This window comes from Chrysoperla carnea, chromosome 2 (genome assembly GCF_905475395.1).
Source record: "Chrysoperla carnea chromosome 2, inChrCarn1.1, whole genome shotgun sequence".
Taxonomy (NCBI): Eukaryota; Metazoa; Arthropoda; class Insecta; order Neuroptera; family Chrysopidae; genus Chrysoperla; species Chrysoperla carnea.
The window spans coordinates 97690974-97709429 of record NC_058338.1 but is presented as its reverse complement, the minus strand read 5'-3'; the positions used below and the strand labels follow the sequence as shown (position 1 = coordinate 97709429).

Sequence of the window (18456 nt, the reverse complement as noted above, 5' to 3'; positions counted from 1 at the left end):
TTGAAAAAAAAAAGAAAAATAGTTTTTTTAAGAACAGTTTCCATGACGGTAGGCTTCGCATTAAAAAATGAACATATTAAAAGAATTCATTGGCTTATATATTTATAGAAAAGTGAATTTACGAGTAAATACTTTAAACACGGAAATAGTATTTATTACCAATATGTTTAGTTCTTCCTGTATACTCTGTATACCTAAATCAATAAAATAATTTATTAAGTTAAATTGTATTGAATACTTCTTTTGTTCTTTTATTTTTCTGATAAAACTTTATATGTGTTATATGGTAGTGTTTATTGTAACAACATACATACGGTGAGAGTTTTTATTCTTTATTACTTGCTGCAAAGGTAAGTAAAAGAGAAATCAGTTTGATGTTAGAATATATAAATAGACCGTAAGATGATGGCATTTCAAGGTACCTCATTTTTTTGTCTCGAAGGGGGCTGAGATAACATAGTTTTTTGAGGTTTCGACATGGCTAATTTATCAAACAATTTGTTTCCTAGTTTTCGAAACAGCCATGTCGCCTTTGACTTGTTTAATGAATAGCTTTCATGATATAACTTAGCATTGTCAAATATATTTAGCAAAATCTGAAATAAAAAATCAAATTTTATAAGGTATGATTTTCTGCTTCTTTACCTGTTAGTGATGGCGCTAGACGCCAGATAGAAAATAGAAAAAATAGTTTCTAGTCTTTACGTATTGAAAAGTATGAAAAAAAATTGTCATACTGAGTCTGTAATTTGGTGGCACCACTGGAAGGTTAAGATTATTACAGCAATGTCCTGACAGTTGAAATAATAACATTTGGATATACTGAGGTCCATAGAAACATATTAACATAACCCCGTAACCCTTATTTTTCGAAATATTATCCATGCAATTCACACTCTTGGAACTATGTTCCTTATCACGCGTTCTTCGGATGGGGACTCTTGGCTAGACAAAAAAGTGTTCGATTAACACTTTTTTTTATAATTTGTAATCTTGAAATATTACGGCAATGTTAAATACAAAGGCAATTGCGTTATAAAATGTCACATCATTTTCCATCACTTATCTCCAAATTTCACGTATTTCGTTGGTTTTAATTTTTAGATTTAAAAAAAATTGAAGTCTCTATCTTCTGGTTTGCCCCAATTTTGTCTGCCGTTTTGAACTTTATATATATATATATATATATATATATATATAGAGAGAGAGAGAGATTTATAATCATTTTTTCAAATGTTTCGAACAACAAAGTTTCAGGTTTTCGATTTATAAAGTAGCATTCCTAACTACTGCTTGTGAGAAAAATAATTAGAATTCTCTTTCGTAAATATAATAAACCATATGAAGTTAAAAAACCTTAGTAACATTACATTATAGCTAACGTTGATTTACATTTGTCTACAAAATTATTTACATGGGTTTTCCATTTAAAACGCTTTTACCCCTTTAGGGAATGAATTTCCATAAAATTTCTTCTTAGTGCACACTTACGTCATTTAAGGAGCGTGTGTAAAAATTTTCGTGCTTCTAGACCCAGTGGTTTTGGTCAGTTTTTCCTTTTATACATATTTATATGTAGATTAATAATGATACAACTTATAACCGTTACTTCATTGTACTTTTTATTTAATTATACATAATTTATAACGAAAGCCACATAGCTCTTACTGGGTGTCCCACGACACTTTTCCCTCCTTGTTTTTCTTAGAATTATTTTTAACTAGTCTGATACTGGGCTTAAAAGTCAAAAACAACGCATTATGGCCTCCATCTCTCTTGATGTACACAGTTTTCAATTTTGTTAAATGTAAAATAGTCATAATTCATTGAGTATATCAGAAAAGTTGGCCATGAATAGTTTGACATTTACTTTATTTAATTTTTGCATTTTTTAATACTTAAATTTATGGTTCAAAATTATGATTATAGATCTCCTCCATCTATAATGATCATTTTAAACCATAAATTAAAGATTTCTGTAAAAATTTAAAATAGTAAATGTCAGATTTAATTTTATTTTTTTAAATATATCTTTATAAATTATATCTCATGTGTTATTGTAAAGTATGAGCTATATTTCTGTACAGTTTCATTAAAAACCATGTTAGTTTTAACGTAAAAGCGTAACAAACAAGCAAACAAACATTCTTACTTTCGCATTTATAATATATATAGAGATTCCAGTCGCAATTAGAAGCTAGAAAATGAGGCAGTCAAATACGTGACTATCTTACAATCTAATCCAAAACTGTTTCGTATTCCATCAATCAACGCACAACACAGCATAGTACACAATATGTTCAATAAAAGATTTTATGAGAATGTATTATATTATAGTGTGTATAAATGTGTGTTGATGTAGAATCAATGAATATTGTATTTATTGACTGTTTCAATTTCTCAAAGTGAATATTTCTCACCGCACATTTTATTTACGAACTATTTAAAGGTAGATCCGTAGACGGGTTTTGTTATTTATATATAAATCAAACGAGTAGTAAAACTTTTATATTTGTAACATGAAAAATAGTCTTTGAGAAACTATATTTTTTAAAAGTCAACATGTATAATTTTTAATCTAATTGAATGCTTTAAGTATAATCTGTATCAACTATCCGGGACATATTTCGAATGAATTTATGGAACATATTTTAAAGAAATGGAAGTAGACAATATAAGAAACACGAAGCATTCTAGGTTGATTACAAAAGAAAAGAAAACAGGAAAATTATACATCCTACGGAAGAATGTACTCAATCTATGATGACAATGGATCTCTGGTACTACGAGACAGATATTATCTGAGTGCCGTCCGTAGGCATTCTGAAGACCTTAAATCGCTTCAAAGAGCCTATATAAGCAAAATCGTTGCGGCTATGACACAATACGTTGAACGACTTGGCCTACCAGTGCATCAGGATTATTGTAGGAGTTGTCTCAGTGGGGAGTAGGACGTAACTTTGTCTCATTTTCTGTGCCACTGTTCAGCTCTTGACATGTAGAGATGGATTCATATGGTCCTTAATTCTGTTGACGTCAAAGCACTATTGCTGTTCTTAAACAACTATAAATGGTTCATGAAGAAGAGGCCGAAAGAAAAAAGCCGATTCTATTCCGTATCACAGCGGACTGTATGGTTTAAGTGTGTCCCACCCCAGGACTTACCCCTAACCTAATTGAAGAGGATAAAACTTACAAGCGTATAAAATATTTTAACGATCTATCCATAAATACTCAAAAAATTAGTAGGTCATTGAGAGAGAAGACCCAACTATCATTCACAAGAAGATTATATCCGTAAATGTTGCACAAAATAATCAACTCTATTAGCTCAGTTGATTAAAACGTAACCAATTTCGTACGCAGTATGCCTAAGGTAGTGGGTTAGATTCTCGTTGTCACAACAAAAAATTAATAAAATTTAATTAAAATTTGTATTAACTAAGTATTAATTTAATTAATATTAGATTAATTTAATTAATAGTCTTGCTGGGCTGATGTAGTGCATGGTATACGCATAAAGGACTCAACCTCAAAATAATTGAGTAGGTGAAAAACAAAATAAGATAGATAAGCAATTTCGAACGAATGCTTTATTGCTTCGTAGAGATTTTTTATTAACTTCGGAATTCCTAGTTTTAAAGTTACAGTTTTTGATCAATTGAGGAGTGAAATTTGTTAGAATTTAATACGTCGACTTAGACGTTCTTTTTCGGTAAACCTTTTCTTCCGAAAATATAGCTTTAAATCAATTAGCTGTAGAGCGTAGACCTTATCATTTTTATCACTAACGTATTCATTGAGTAAAATCGAAAATTAATTGATACAAGAGTTTTATAAATTTGTACAAATAAAATGTTAAAATTTGAATTTAGAACAACGAAAGAGACATAGCAATTAAAGAATCTTTGAACATGCTGTAATAATAAGAAAGTGTAATGATAAGTTGTTGCTAAAATGGTCAAGATACTTCTGCCAAGATACACAATAAACAATTTTATTTATCAGATACACAATATGCTTTTATCTATTTTATAAGTGGAAATGTAAGTAGTGGAAATGTTGTAAAAGATAATACAAAAACATAAACAGAAACACAAAAACCAATATAGTTTATTATATCCTATTGACAATAAATTTTATAAAATCAAATTACATGAAAAATAAATAAATGCAAAAACAAAAAAATATATATTTTTTCATTTAAAAAAAATTTTAATTTAAAAATACTAAAAAATACGCTTTAGTGAAGTAAAAACTGAACAATAATTTTAATTTTAATGTAAAATTTAAAGCGTGAGGTGCTCCCTAAATTTCTTTAAATTAGCTGATTTGACAGATATCACCACTCTACGTTTTGAGTTTTGCATTACAAACAATTATACTTAATTCCAATTTTTAGTTCAATTTCAGTAATAACTAGGTATGCCCAATAAGGAAATCCTCATAATGACCCAATCAGAACCCAACCGAGAAATTCTTATCAAACTTTTCCCAAATGTTTTTTTGTATGGGAACTAAATGGCAAACCCCACCTGAAATTTTGAATATATAGTCAGTTTTTCCCAATCGGGTTTTGTGTGGAACCTATATTGAAAAGCTCAACGTAAAAATTAGAAATTATGGTCAGTTTTTTCCAATTTGGTTCTGTGCAGGACCTAAATAGAAAATCCCAACGTGGAAATAAGAAATAATAGTCAAATATTCTCATTTGGGTTTGGTGTGGGACCTAAATTAACATCTTAGACTCGCAAACCATTGGTCTCCGATTCGATCCCCGCAACAGCCAAAATCACAACAACAACAAAGTAAAAAATTTGTAGATCAAAGTGAAAAACAACAGTAAATGAGGGAAGGGAGTGCCATATGTATGTGGATTAGGTGTATATGAATGCAGATTTCGTTTTCTTTCTTTTTTTTAGGAGTTGATTGGGATTGCTCAATCGAGAACTGATTGTAATTGCCCGATTGGTACTTAAGTACGTATCTGCTATTCATTCCCATTTGGGATCTAAATTGGGAGTTTCCTCATCGGAACTTCTACATAAGAGCACAAGTGGAATTGTACAATTAGGGCCGGGTAGAGCTTTGAGTGACATCCCTATAGGACAATGCCTATGGGTCAATCTAACGGGGCCCCAATAGGTCTAACATATATATTTCTGGTCGAGTTATTTTCTTATTTTTTAATCTCACGCTCAGTAAAAAGTTTTGTCATTATGTTTCAATTCAAGGAGTAAATTGTATTATATTTCTCTTACTAATATGGGTTTGTATAAAATATATATAATAAATAATTCGAAGTTATAAATGAAATAAGAAAATAATTCCTTACCTTGAATAAATTCTAATATCCAAAGTTTTGTAAATTATGTAGTAACTGATTATTGATTTTACCTGAAACAAAAATGAATGAAATTAAAATTTGGTTTATTTATTTACAAATACGTAAAACTCTCATAGCTTTTATTAAAAGAATTCAGGAAATGCATGTTATTTTGACGACAAAGGAGTCATATTACTATGAATATATTATCTACTAAATTTCATAAAAAACTCGTTGCTAATTTCATGGCTTAATTAAAAAGTTCATTTTGTGAGGTCACCACTAAAATATGAAACGCAAAACTATATTAATAATGAAAATGGCAGAGTCATATATTTTGCGGTTTTTCAATTTATTAAAAAACTGTATTCAAGTAGTTATAAATGAAATTTTAACAAAAGTAGACACATATTCCACATGTTATAATTTCCATTCTTCATCAAAAATAAAAAATTCTGGTTGTATTTTTTCGGATTGTATATAGGACAATATATATTGTATTTTTTTAAATACAGGTATAGTTAATGCACTATAAACTTTAATTACTATTTCCTTCGGTTATTTATAAGGTAATGGAAGCAGTTTGATAGCCCATATTTTAAAAAAATAAGTATTCATTTCAAATTCCGTAGGCATGCGTAAAAACTCACAGATAAAAAGGCCCACCTTACACAAGTACGCAGCTATTTTAACATTGGATTTTAGTTTTCTGTGGCATAACAATGTGAGTGCATATTTTATAACTAAAAATTCTTAGCTAAAATAATGAAAATTAAGTATAATAGCTAAAATAGTGAAAATTATTTTATTGTAAACAGTACATTTTCGTACCAAAACGTCTGGACAATGAATGAAAAGAGAGTTTATTTGATAATTAAATGATCCCATGGTTTCAGTACTTTATATGATCTTATAAGCTTTAGGCATTTATGATGCATGAGTTGGCGACGTTTCCGTGATTTTTGAAGCCAGAACTTTGGATATTTCTTGAAATCAAGAGTTACAAACTGGCGCTGATAGAGCAACCCAATTCCTATATAGAAAATTAAAATTTTTAATAATAAAACTAAATCATATCAAAATGAAAGTCTTAATAATATAACTTAAATGATATGAAAATGTTTTTTTTTTTAGTTATTAGAATAAAATCGGATGCGGTGTTAGTAACATATATTGTTAAAAGTGCATAAATAAATATATTACGACCCTATACCAGATTGAATTTCCTCGGATTCACCTAGGCCTTTATTTCACACACGCCAATGCTCCCAAAAGCTACAAAATTGATGTCAATTTGTCCAAAATACAATTTTCTTGATCCACAACACATGAGTTTCTCATTATTTCGTATATTAAACCGACCTTTTGATTCTATTTGGAAATAATTTTTTGAGGTTAGGCAGCAGCGGGTCAAGATCATGCCAATGAGAAGGAGGCGCTTTAAAAATTAGTCCTAACATATCACAAACGAAAATTTGAAAATGGGTTTTAAATCGATTTTATAATTAACAAATAGACACTTCAAAAACCGAATCGATTGTAGGGACCAAAAAAATGATACCTATAATAAAATATTTACATTTAAAAGTGAAATATACTCGCTTAAAAAAATTTTGACATTAATACACTTCAGAATCGTGTGCCATGATACATGACGTCATCTGTTATGACAATTCATAGTATATTAAAGAGTTTATACAACTAGAGAACGCCAGGACCTAAAACTTGAATGCCAGAGCCCAAAAGTTAGTTCCCTTGTGTTCTTGTCTAATCTATATGTCTTTAGCTACATTGTTTTCATTATTGCTACTAAATAAATAGTTAAAAACGATTTATGGAATATTATTTAATACATTAAAAGTTATTCAAAAAAGTAGAAACGTCAAAAGAAACTTTACTTACATAACAAGCACAATATAAACAGTTTAATTTTCAATAAAATTAATTAAGTTTTATTGAGTTTAATTATTATTTAAATTTAAGTGCACTTTCATCTACCAGTGTTTTAATTACAATATTTCGGAAAAAACAAATTGTGTACTTAGTATAAACTACGGCCCATATATTGAAGAATATGCAAGTCTGCATATTAAAGACTTTTTTATTTTCAGAAAAAATAATACAAAACCGTATATAACCTCTTTGTACAAAAAAAATATAATAGCAGACACAAAATCTCTATGCATCATATGATTGTAACATATGACTATGACAGGGACACAGGCGAACTCACTGATAGTCTTCTCTCTCATTCATCATATCGCATCCACTTACAAGCTAGCAGATCCCTCGCGTTATCTATGTATTTAAACTCTTTGAATTCAAAACAAAAATTCATAAAAGATGTTACCTTGCAAAAATTTGAACTCTAAAAGAACTCTTAGATGACATTTTTTGGACCTTAACTAACTTTTAAAACAACAAAAAAAAGGGAAAACAATTTTTTGAGAGTGTCTATTGTTGTTGCTATGTTACCAAAATGATAGGCCACAAAAGTCATTCTTTCTGGAGTCTAATATGACCAGAAAGTAAATATCCAAGAGCAGACTATCATAAAATAAAGTTTTACATACCGTTGCTAGTTTTCTTATACCATTCTATACTATTTTTTTCTGCTTCTTATATCCTATTTGCTATGTACAGTTCTAAAAGCTACAACCTGTAATATCCCAAAAACAAAAACATATAATACATAAAAGCTTGTGTGCTTTGATCATATATGCCATTGTCAAATTGAAAATGACAAAGACCATTTTCTGCACATACATGCATGTAGCTATAAATCTAACATATACTTATAAACATATAAATATATGGCAAACGATTGTGTTGCCTCCTTCCTTTTTGTAAAAAGGACATATTATGTAATATAAAATCGGTCAGATGCGATTGTAAACATTTTTCAAAGGAAATCTTCAATGGTTCGATTAAAAACAAAAACTCAAGATGTAACTTAAAACGAAAAATATAAATAATTATTTGTGCTTTTACGGTATAAGAAAATAAGATCTAAACAGGCGTAATATTTAACAATGATTAGAGACGAGCTTCAGTCGCCATCTTGGAAATGATGTTTTATCGAATATCTCGTGAATCTTGTATCGTATGACAAAAATAGTAAGGATCATTTTTGTATATAATAACATTTTCTATAATTTATATTTGAAACGTTTTTCAGTACTTTGCATAGGTTTTTATTTATAGCGGTCCCAACTGACGATACTGGGGATACTGTATCATGAACCGCTAACTATATATTTAGCAATAGCCATATGGAACAAGTTTCAAGCACTATAAATAAAATCCTATGCATTATAAAGAAAAAAGTTTTAACTGAAAATTATAGAGAATGTTATTATACACAAAAATTATCCCCTCTATTTTTGTCGTACAATGCACGATTAACGATATATTGGATAAAACGTGTTTTCCAAGGTGGCAGCTAAAACTCACACCCGCCTTCCCAACCCGCTAACTTGGGTTTAAATTCGTCGTAAACATATTCCAACAAGAAAAAAATTTCTGCAGTAAAATGCAGGAAAAAATGTATTTGGTTGTCGGCATACATTTGAATTTTGAAACCAGTGAATAAGTATTTAAACTTACTTCTGGTTCAAGCACCATGCGCGCGCATTACACACACAAAAATGTAATGGATAAAAAAAAAACCAATAAATAAATTACACATAATTAATTAATAAATTAATTTGTTACACATGATAATAAATTTAAGAAAAAATTATGTGACTGTTGCTGGATCCGAACTAAGTCATCACTAAAATAACAAAATATATAGACACGCTTTTGGCACACAGCTATCTCGTGCTCACAGATATGATTATAACATAAGATATAAATACAAATGTCAAATATTGTGTGTGCGATGCGCGTTAAATTATACTTAAATGATACTTTTAAATTGACTGTTCCATATGATACGGAATCCTTACAAACTTACCAAACACTTACTCATCCACATATAAGAGAAGACATCAGACACAAATGTGTTATTGAAATATGGAATGGATTCTCTATATATGTATAATGATTCTTTATTTAAACTTTCCGGCAAAATGTTTTTTTGGGATAGGAATGAGTTCTTCCCCACAGCTTCTGTTACTACACTGTATTCATCTTTATTTTACAAAAGATTGTTGTTGTTCTTATTTTAATGCTTTGTGTTGTAAATAATCTTTGTGAAAATCTTTTTCAACAATAATAGTAGATAATAATAGTAGCAACCGATGCAAATGAAATGGGAAAGTATGTATCTCTGTTAGGTTTTGCTGGTTGGTTTAACGTTAGGTTATACGAGGATTAATAATTACCTATTGTGAATAATGCCAAAACGTGGGAAAATAAGCCGTAATGCATTTCAAAATTTATCAAAAATAAATTTTGTACTTTTCCACCAAGGAATATTGGACCGTAAGAGCATTATGAAGCAAAATTTTAAGAATTGCAAGAAAAAGGAAAGTAATAAGTACGTCGTGGCCGGTTTTTATTTATATTCCATTCCATTCCTTTTTTATTTTTCGGAGGTATTTCTTTTTCGCCTACCGTATGTAAAAGAAAACTATTTGCAATAGAATACGTAAAATAAACGACAAGAAGTTTGTCGAAGAGGTTGAAAAATGGCGTGTTATTTTTTTATTTTTCGAAACGATTGCTCAACCCATCCAAAAATTCTCCCGTCCATTTGTTTGTCCGTATATAAACGGTGGACAAAAAAACTAAATACGTGTATCAAAACACCTCTAAATACGTGTATCAAAACACTAAAATCAAAAAACTCTTTTTTTACCAAATTTAGCTTGCCACTCTTCTATAGATGGCGGACAAAAATTCTCTTCATTATGAATTCGCGGTCTCTATGTAATAACTTTCTAATTTAAAATTTTTCAGTGTCAACATCAAATCCATAATTACACAATTATGGACGCCAATTCTTTAGTTCTCAATTTTCTAGAACATTTCTTCATTTTACGAAAATCTTTCACAATATCATCAATTGAAGCTACCTCCAAATTTTCAACTCCCTATCTTTTATAGTTTTGGAGAAAATGAACAGCAAAGCTTTATCCTAATTTGCTCCTTTTCATGTTTATAAAAAAATGTTTCAAACCAAAGTTTTTTATTTCTTATAAGGAATATTTTTTACCTTTAAACTTTTCTTCCATCTTCAGTGGTTCACAAAATAGGTCCTACGGACACAAGACCCCTAAGCACGATATAAAATTTCAGCTTGAAATCTCTTGTCGTGTTTGAATTATCGTGTTCTGGATGGACAGACAGGCAGGTAAATGGAAATAATTAATTTTATGAACATCCTTACCTAAATTTTCTTCGTATCATCAATATTCCCAAGCGTAACAAACTTGGGACTAAAATTAGGATACCTTGATATATATCCCATATATCCAGGCCATAATAAGACAAAAAATAGACATGAATTTCGAATATTCAATCAGTGCTGAAATTATAAATTTTTCACTTTTTCTTTTGAAAAGAAACGCATTTAAGATTTGACGTTGCCTTTTATCTAATAGTTTTACATCTGAAATTCAGACTTTAGAAAAGTATAACATCAATAAAAAATCTTGAAATAATTTAAAAAATCTTTTTATTTGAAATAATAATTACAATATTTATTTTTTAGCTATGACAAAATTTTCTAGTCATTCTAAATGTCATAAAGGCTAATTTTTGATAGCTAAAATGACCAAAATTTCAAATTTGAAAACCTCAAATCAGAATTTTGTATCAAAGAACCAAGCAAAAATTTACCCAAATTATCGAAATAATTTGCATTTAAAACATGCAAACACGATTTTTTTTTTATAAATAATATTCTACCATCCGTATTCTGCGACTAATGGAGCTTGGTGTGGGAATACTGCAGGTCTGATGAGTGGTTCATGAAGTTGACCTTCAGCAACAATTGGTGTAACTGATTTCAAGGTTGGTTCAACATGATGGAAAACTGGTTCAGCGATTAATTGTGGGGCAAAAAAGGCTTCACGTTGTAATTCTACAGCTGGAGCTGGGTGTGAGAAGAAAGCGGGGGTAATGAGGGGTTCGTGAAGTTTACCTTCAGCTACAATTGGTGTAACTGATTTCAAAGCAGGTTCAACATGTTGGAAAACAGGTTGTGGGATTAAGGTTGGAGCAACGAGAGTCTCATGGCGTGGGATTAAAGCTGGAGCAATGAGAGGTTCGTGAAGTTTAGCTTCGGCTACAATTGGACTTATTGACTTAATATCGTATTGGTGGTGATAAAATGGTTGGGGTGGAACTAATGGAAGACCATATGGATGATAAAGTGAATGGTAGCCATGTGGAACGGCAAGAGGATGAGATTCGTATAATCTGCTGTAGTTGTAGGCGAATGGATACTGAGAGTATGGGATTGCTGAGTATTGATGGGATGGAATTGCTGGGTATGGTAAAGATACGTATTCGACAGGTTCTGGAGTCAATTTCTTCAAAATTTCGTGATGTTCACTAAGTGCTTTGTGTAATTCATTGTGTTCTTTTTTGGCTAAAGCGACTGCTGGTTCATCGGTGACTGCAACTGGACTTTCCAAAGCAATTGGAGCTGGAGTTGATAAAACATGTTCGCCTGATTCAATTTTCTTGAGTAAATCAACTTGAGCATCATATTTGCTTAAGAATTCCTTTTTAGCGGCAGCAACTTGCGGTTCATCTTCAATTGGTTTCAATTCTGGCACAGCAGGTACTTCTGGAACGGCTGGAACAGCTGGTACTTCTGGGGCAACAGGTAAAACAAATTTACCAGCTTTGAAATCTTCATGAGCTTTTAAATGAGCTTCACGAGCAGCAGCAACTTCAGGTGATTCTTTAACTTGTTCTAACTTGTTGACTACACTTGAAGCATCTGGAATATTTGTTCCGGCAACATTGAAACCACCTTCATCAGCACGATAGTTAACAGTTTGTAATTTTCCTTCAGCATCAACGTATGTGTAAGATCCAACTACATGACCTAAAGCGTCACGAGCTTCACTTCGACTATTATCGGCTGTTTCGTAAGCGAAATTGTATTGTCCCAAAGTATCTTGATTATGATATTGTCTGTGATATTGATTGGCGTAGACTGGATAGACTGGAGCTACTTCTGGTAAAGGTTGTGGTAATGGCTGTGGTAATGGACGAGGTAATGGAGCCGCAGCGTAGAAAGGTGCTGGTTGTTCAATCAAATGTGGTAATGGAGCTGGTTCACTTACAAAGTGTGGTAATGGATATTCAATGGCTGAACGATCTAATGTTGGTTTTCCATAATAATATCCAGGTTTTGCTGAGCATGCGGCTATCGCCAAACATAAAACGACCTAAATAAAGATGTATTTTAATTAGTGATATTTCAAAAAATTAATTAACTTTTTTTTAAAGATTTTATATTTTTTTAAACTCATTATTAACGTGTTTCAACTTCGAGAAAATTGAAAAATATTTCTTGGAAACTACTTTACAATAGTTTTTTGCTCTTTTGAACAAAGCCTTTTCTTTTGAGCTAATTGTTTTTATAGCTTGAAAAATTTGTTTGGCACAATCATCTCATGAATTAAGATTTTTCTTGAAATGTACTTTATAGTTTTCGATAAAAATCTTTATTCTAGTTAAATTTGAGATAAAATGAATAATTCTGCTTGGAAACTGTCTTTCAATAATTAAAAATGAAATTTCAACTTACCAAAAAGTTCATTGTTGAATTGATTTTTGATGAACTGATAGTTTTTTAATTGTTTGTTTGATGAATTGAAACTTGAGTTGTGATGATTTGATTTTGATTTCAAAGAATATTTATACAAATTTAAACAGCCCTTAGGTAATTAAAATGGTGTACAATATTAATTGTGTAACGGGTCTAGGTGTAACTAATACAGGTATAACTGCATATTTTTGACCTGATAAAGATCAAAATGTTAATTGGAAAGTAAAGACCCTTAATTTAACATTATTTACTTTATAATTACTTATTATGAGGGCTTATTCATTTATTAGCATTTTAACTTTAAGGTTCCTAAAATTTAAAGGTTTATTATTATTTTTTGTTTTTGTTTTTTTTTTTTTGAGAATTGGAATGAATAATGATAACTATTATTTTTTAATCACTTCAGGTCTAGAATTTCGACTAAACGGACAGAAAAGTGAAATTGATTATTGAAAATCTTTAGAAGCAGGCAAAATATGAATGTTTAAAATTCATAAATAAACAAAGAGGAAGACACTATAATAGTGACATCATTGTTGAGTATCGTCATAGAGATTACATATAAAACTCTATTTTGCAAGAAAGAGTCGAGCAACTCTTTTTCAATGCTTATAAGTTCTTCGTTTTTTAATCAATTTTAATTTAACTTTCAAATTTTGCTTTGGTAACAAGTTTGGTTTTACATTTTTTATGGGTAATGTGGCGATATCATTCATTTACCCAATTTCCAAGATAATATTTTGTACATAAGTTTCTAAAGCAATTATTCGGAAACCCTATGTCGCGACACTTTTGCCTGCCGTCAAATTTTAGAAATGCCTATAGAAAAAAATATAAAATCTCTAAAAATGTGCCGCGATAAAAAAAAAGGTTGAGAATTACTGTTCGAAATAGTTAAAGACCAAATTTTTCTGACTTCAAACTGAATTAATTTCATTTATATCTGATGACGATTTGAATTTGAAAGGCTAAGTTTTAAGAAAAATCTCTCTGGTATAAAAAGGTTTTAAAGATACAGGAATATTAATAGGACAAAATAGCTTAGCACAAAAAATTATTTGTTAGTCTAATTTGTACAAGTCCTTTGAATTTTTATTGTTTTTTTAGATTCAAGGTGCGTTGAATCTAAAGCAAGAAATATAATATTACTTTTAATTATTTCAATTAACAATATCATTACACGTTTGAAATATTGGCGAATGAGTCCCTTTCAACAAAATCACCTACTACTAATGTCATTGAAATTTTTTACATTTTACACTTGTGTCTTAAAAAAGGGCCTACAACCATCGCATGCATCATTTCTTTTTATGACCTTAGAATAAAAATAGATTTTTAAACGAAAGAAGATCCAAAAACCACTTTCTAGATAACCGACCTTCGATCATTTTATGGATAACATACCATTAATAAAAATAATATTTCATAGTTCAAAATATAGTTTGTTCTCTAAACTTGACGAGGCACATATCATTAAAAAATTATTTTGTACTATACATTTCAATAAAGACGTGTTTTTTTTTTAAAATAATATTTGTTAAAGTTTTTTTGTGATAAAATTCAAAGAGTGTTTTAAAAAGGAAAAATCTTTTTCAATAACGAAGACATGGAGAATATTATATTTTCCAAGAAAATAGCAACAAAAAACTACATTATACAATATTTCATATTTCTTTGAAAATTTACCCGTCTGTGAAAGTATCATTACAGTAGCGATGATTGGGTGACAGTACATGTTATATGAGCGTATAACATTGACGTCGAAGTTTCGAGAATTGTCTTAGATTTTCTTTGAAACAGAAGTACCATTAGTTATTCAAAAAATCATTCACCTTTAATATGGCCGTTTTAAGGTTTAACCATATTTAAGGTTGTAAAAATCGATTCAAAAGAAACTTCATAAAGATTCATCATTTTTTCTTAAAATTTAGTCCAGTCCTTAGTTTGGAAAATTGGTCGCGACTCTTTTCTCTGACTCCGATAATTATCACGTTTGTTTTTTAAATATGATGAATTGCACATGTCTTAATTCTTTCACTTAAATTTAAAACCTTTTCGAACAAAGGTCGAGATTACGATAGATATACCTTGACTTTTACTTAATGGTCTATCTCGTAAAATATGTAAAATTATCACTCCGTTGATCAGTTTTATTTCAATTTAGCTATTGTTTAAACGGCGCAAAGATTAAAATTGGGTGGCAAAAAAAATTTAACGTGAAAATTATTTAAGTAAGCTATGAATGTTTTTGGAGGGATTATAACAATTTATGCGAGTGACATCATTTTTGACAGATCAAAGGCCATTTAAGGCTAGGGTCAAGCTTAGAAGCCTAGTACAAAATCATTAATTACCAAATTTACGAAACTTATTTAATTTTTAAATTAATTTAGACATCATTTTCGATTTTGATGATTATATAATTAAAATACTAGAACGGTAATAATTTATTAATTCTTATTAAAATTTTCTCAACATCTATAATTTTCTCAGAATAGTTTTTTATCGTTTTTTATCTTAATTCACAAGCTATTTATTTACTCGCATATTTAAGAAATTTCGTGTACTTTTATCATATTCAGTTTGCGTCCAATTTGGTAGTTATGATTTTTCGCAGACTTGCTTATGAAGTTGGTCCAATGAAGAATCTAATATTGCGATCTCGAGCGCCGAACGCAATATTGTCAAAAATCGAAAAAACCGTGAAAATTTCGGCTTATTGCAGATTTTGGCGATTATAACACTGGACTATAAGGGGTCGTTTTTGATGGTACGTTTTCAGGATTTTTTTTAAGTTGACTTAATTTTTGTTTAATATGAGACTAGAATTGTCCATGTTGATCTAATAGTTTTCGAGATAAAGCCTTTGAAAGTTTATCTTTAACTGAAAAATTTTGACAAAGTTGTGTACGACGCTCGAGGTTACAAACTTGGATTATTCATTGAGCCAACATCATAGACAAGTCCGCAAAAAATCAGAGCTACAAGATTTGACGCAAACTCTGGTGTACAAAATAACGTTGATCAATTTTGAAAGGCTTTATCTCGGAAACTATTGGGTCTACAGAGAAAACTCCTGTCTCATATTGTTGCAAAAGTCTACTTGAAAACGCCCTGACAAGGTATTATTAAAAATTAGTTCTTTCGGGTTATTATTTCCAAAATCTGAAATTTTTACGGTGATTTCGATTTGTGACAAAGTTCGGAGTTCGATGTCACAAACTTAGATTACTCATTGGACCAACATCAAAAACAAGTCGGAAAAAGCTATATATAGTTCATAAAAATGAGTTATCAATCTTCAAACTCTTCACAATTGAAAAGAAGATTTACATTAAAACATCTTACTTGATTTATAACACTACTTTATTTTTAAAAAATAACAACTTTTATAGAATGTTTTTGTTTATTCTTAGCTTATACATATTAAGAGTGATCAAGAAACCATTATTCACTTAATGGAAAACATTTACTTGAAAGGTGATTCTTAGCTGTGAAAAATAAATAAACAAATTCGTTACAAAAATATATAAATTTAATCTAAAATTTTACACTACTGTTAAAAAAATCAAAAGGCAATAATAATGATTTCGTTAACAGATTTTAATGGAAAGGGACAAAAAAAAATATCGGCTTGGAACCATACAAGAACTTGGAGAGCAGGAGATAATAGAAAAGTCTACTTATATTTGGGTTAATTTGGATTTACCCGTCAGCACTCGCATTAATATATAAATAAATCTTATTTTTCAAATGGAATATGTATGAAATATATCAAGGTATACTAAGTTTAGTCCCAAGTATGTAACGCTTAAAAATATTGACGATACCAACCAAATTTTGGTGTATGTATTCATAAAATCACCTAATTAGTCCATTTCTGGTTGCCTGTCTGTCTACCCGTCTGTCAGTCTGAAATTTGTGTGTGCTTAGAACGTAAAAGTGAGGTTGAGTTCGTAAATGAGCAATAAAGGTCAATGGTGTCTTGGGTGCGTAGAACCCATCTTGGTAACGGTTAAAGATAGAACAAAAGCTTAAATATAAAAAATGTTCCTTGTAAAAAAATAAACTTTTGTTTGAAAGTGTGAAGGCGCAAATTACGTTAGGAACAATAACGTATAGTATGCATACACGTATTGTATTTGTTTGTAAAAGAAAAGGATATCTTTCTTTACTTACATCCCGTAACTTTGGAAATTTTCGGTCCTGTACATTCGATAGTTTTATGTAAGTCGTACTCAGTAAGTTAAAAAAAACTTGTGATATGTTGACATTAGTTAAAATTAATTTAGATATTTAAATTAGTTCTCGACTCTCAAACTCATAACGCGACTAAAGAATACCGAACGGTTGAAATCATTAGTAATTTTAAACGTTTGAACGGATATTTAAGAAGATATAACAGGTTATAAAACCTAGGAAAATATTTCGAAAACAACCCAAAATGATAAAATGATTTTCAAAAAGCGGCAAAAGAGGGTACAATTTGTTGCAATTTGTTAGGACTAAAAATAATCATCACGATTGACGTTCGATACTCTTTAATTCAAATATTGCTCATACTGAAAGTATTTGGCTTATCGAAATTTTTCATATTTTTTTACTTGAAATTCGTGAACTCCCAAATTAAACCAAATGTAATGGCATCCAGTATTTAAAGTCAATACACTCAGGATAATTCAACAATTTTCCATGTTAGTTGTCATACCTATTATGTTAAACAGCATTGTACCCTACATACTTTCACCTTTCAAAAGAACAAACGCATTCCATTTAAAAATAAAATAGGGGAAGTTAAAATCTCAAACATTAAATCAAAATGAATAAAATATTACAAGTAAAAATGATGTATCAGTTTTTTCTCTCCATTACAAAAAAGAAAAAACGAGTAATGAATCTTTCATATTTTTTCAAAGTTCAAAAATAATTTCACTTTCAAAAGTAAAACATATTAAATAATATGTAACCTCCACTTAGTGCCGCATAAAAAAATGCTGTTACAAGTGAATAAAAGTGCACTTTATTTCACATTGAATTTAAAAAGTTTTCATTATATCGAATTTCTTCTTCAAAGGAAATGAGCTGCTATTTGTTTAGCCATGAATTTGGCAACAATTTTTTCAAATACCAAACTATGCTGTCTGTTGGGTGCTTATTTCCTGTCACAGTTATAGTTCAATCTGAATATAACCTGAAATGTATGCTGTTTTTGTTGTAACGCTTCGAAATCGGGGGAAGCGTATCGTATACTTGAGGGGACAGAAAATTTAGGGTAGAGTTGAAATACAATTTTTGAAATTTATCGATTAATGTATATACATAATACTAATATTTTATATAATTTTTTACAGGAGCCACAAAATAATCTTCAGTTTCTTCAAAAAAAGAGTTGTCG

The 18456-nt window shown here is 29.9% G+C and overlaps 2 protein-coding genes across 11 annotated transcripts in view; both read right to left on the bottom strand.

Moving 5' to 3' along the window:
• The window catches only part of LOC123292073 (uncharacterized protein CG43867), an 872927-nt gene that overhangs the window by 210091 nt on the left and 644380 nt on the right, over positions 1–18456 (bottom strand). The gene's annotated exons all lie outside the window — the stretch shown is intronic.
• Positions 11152–13106, bottom strand: LOC123292076 (titin-like). Its single transcript, XM_044872601.1, has 2 exons — positions 13041–13106; positions 11152–12678 (listed from the first exon to the last, which is right to left on the bottom strand). The coding sequence occupies exons 1-2, from the start codon at positions 13050–13052 to the stop codon at positions 11179–11181; spliced, it is 1512 nt and encodes a 503-aa protein (XP_044728536.1). The 5' UTR covers positions 13053–13106; the 3' UTR covers positions 11152–11178.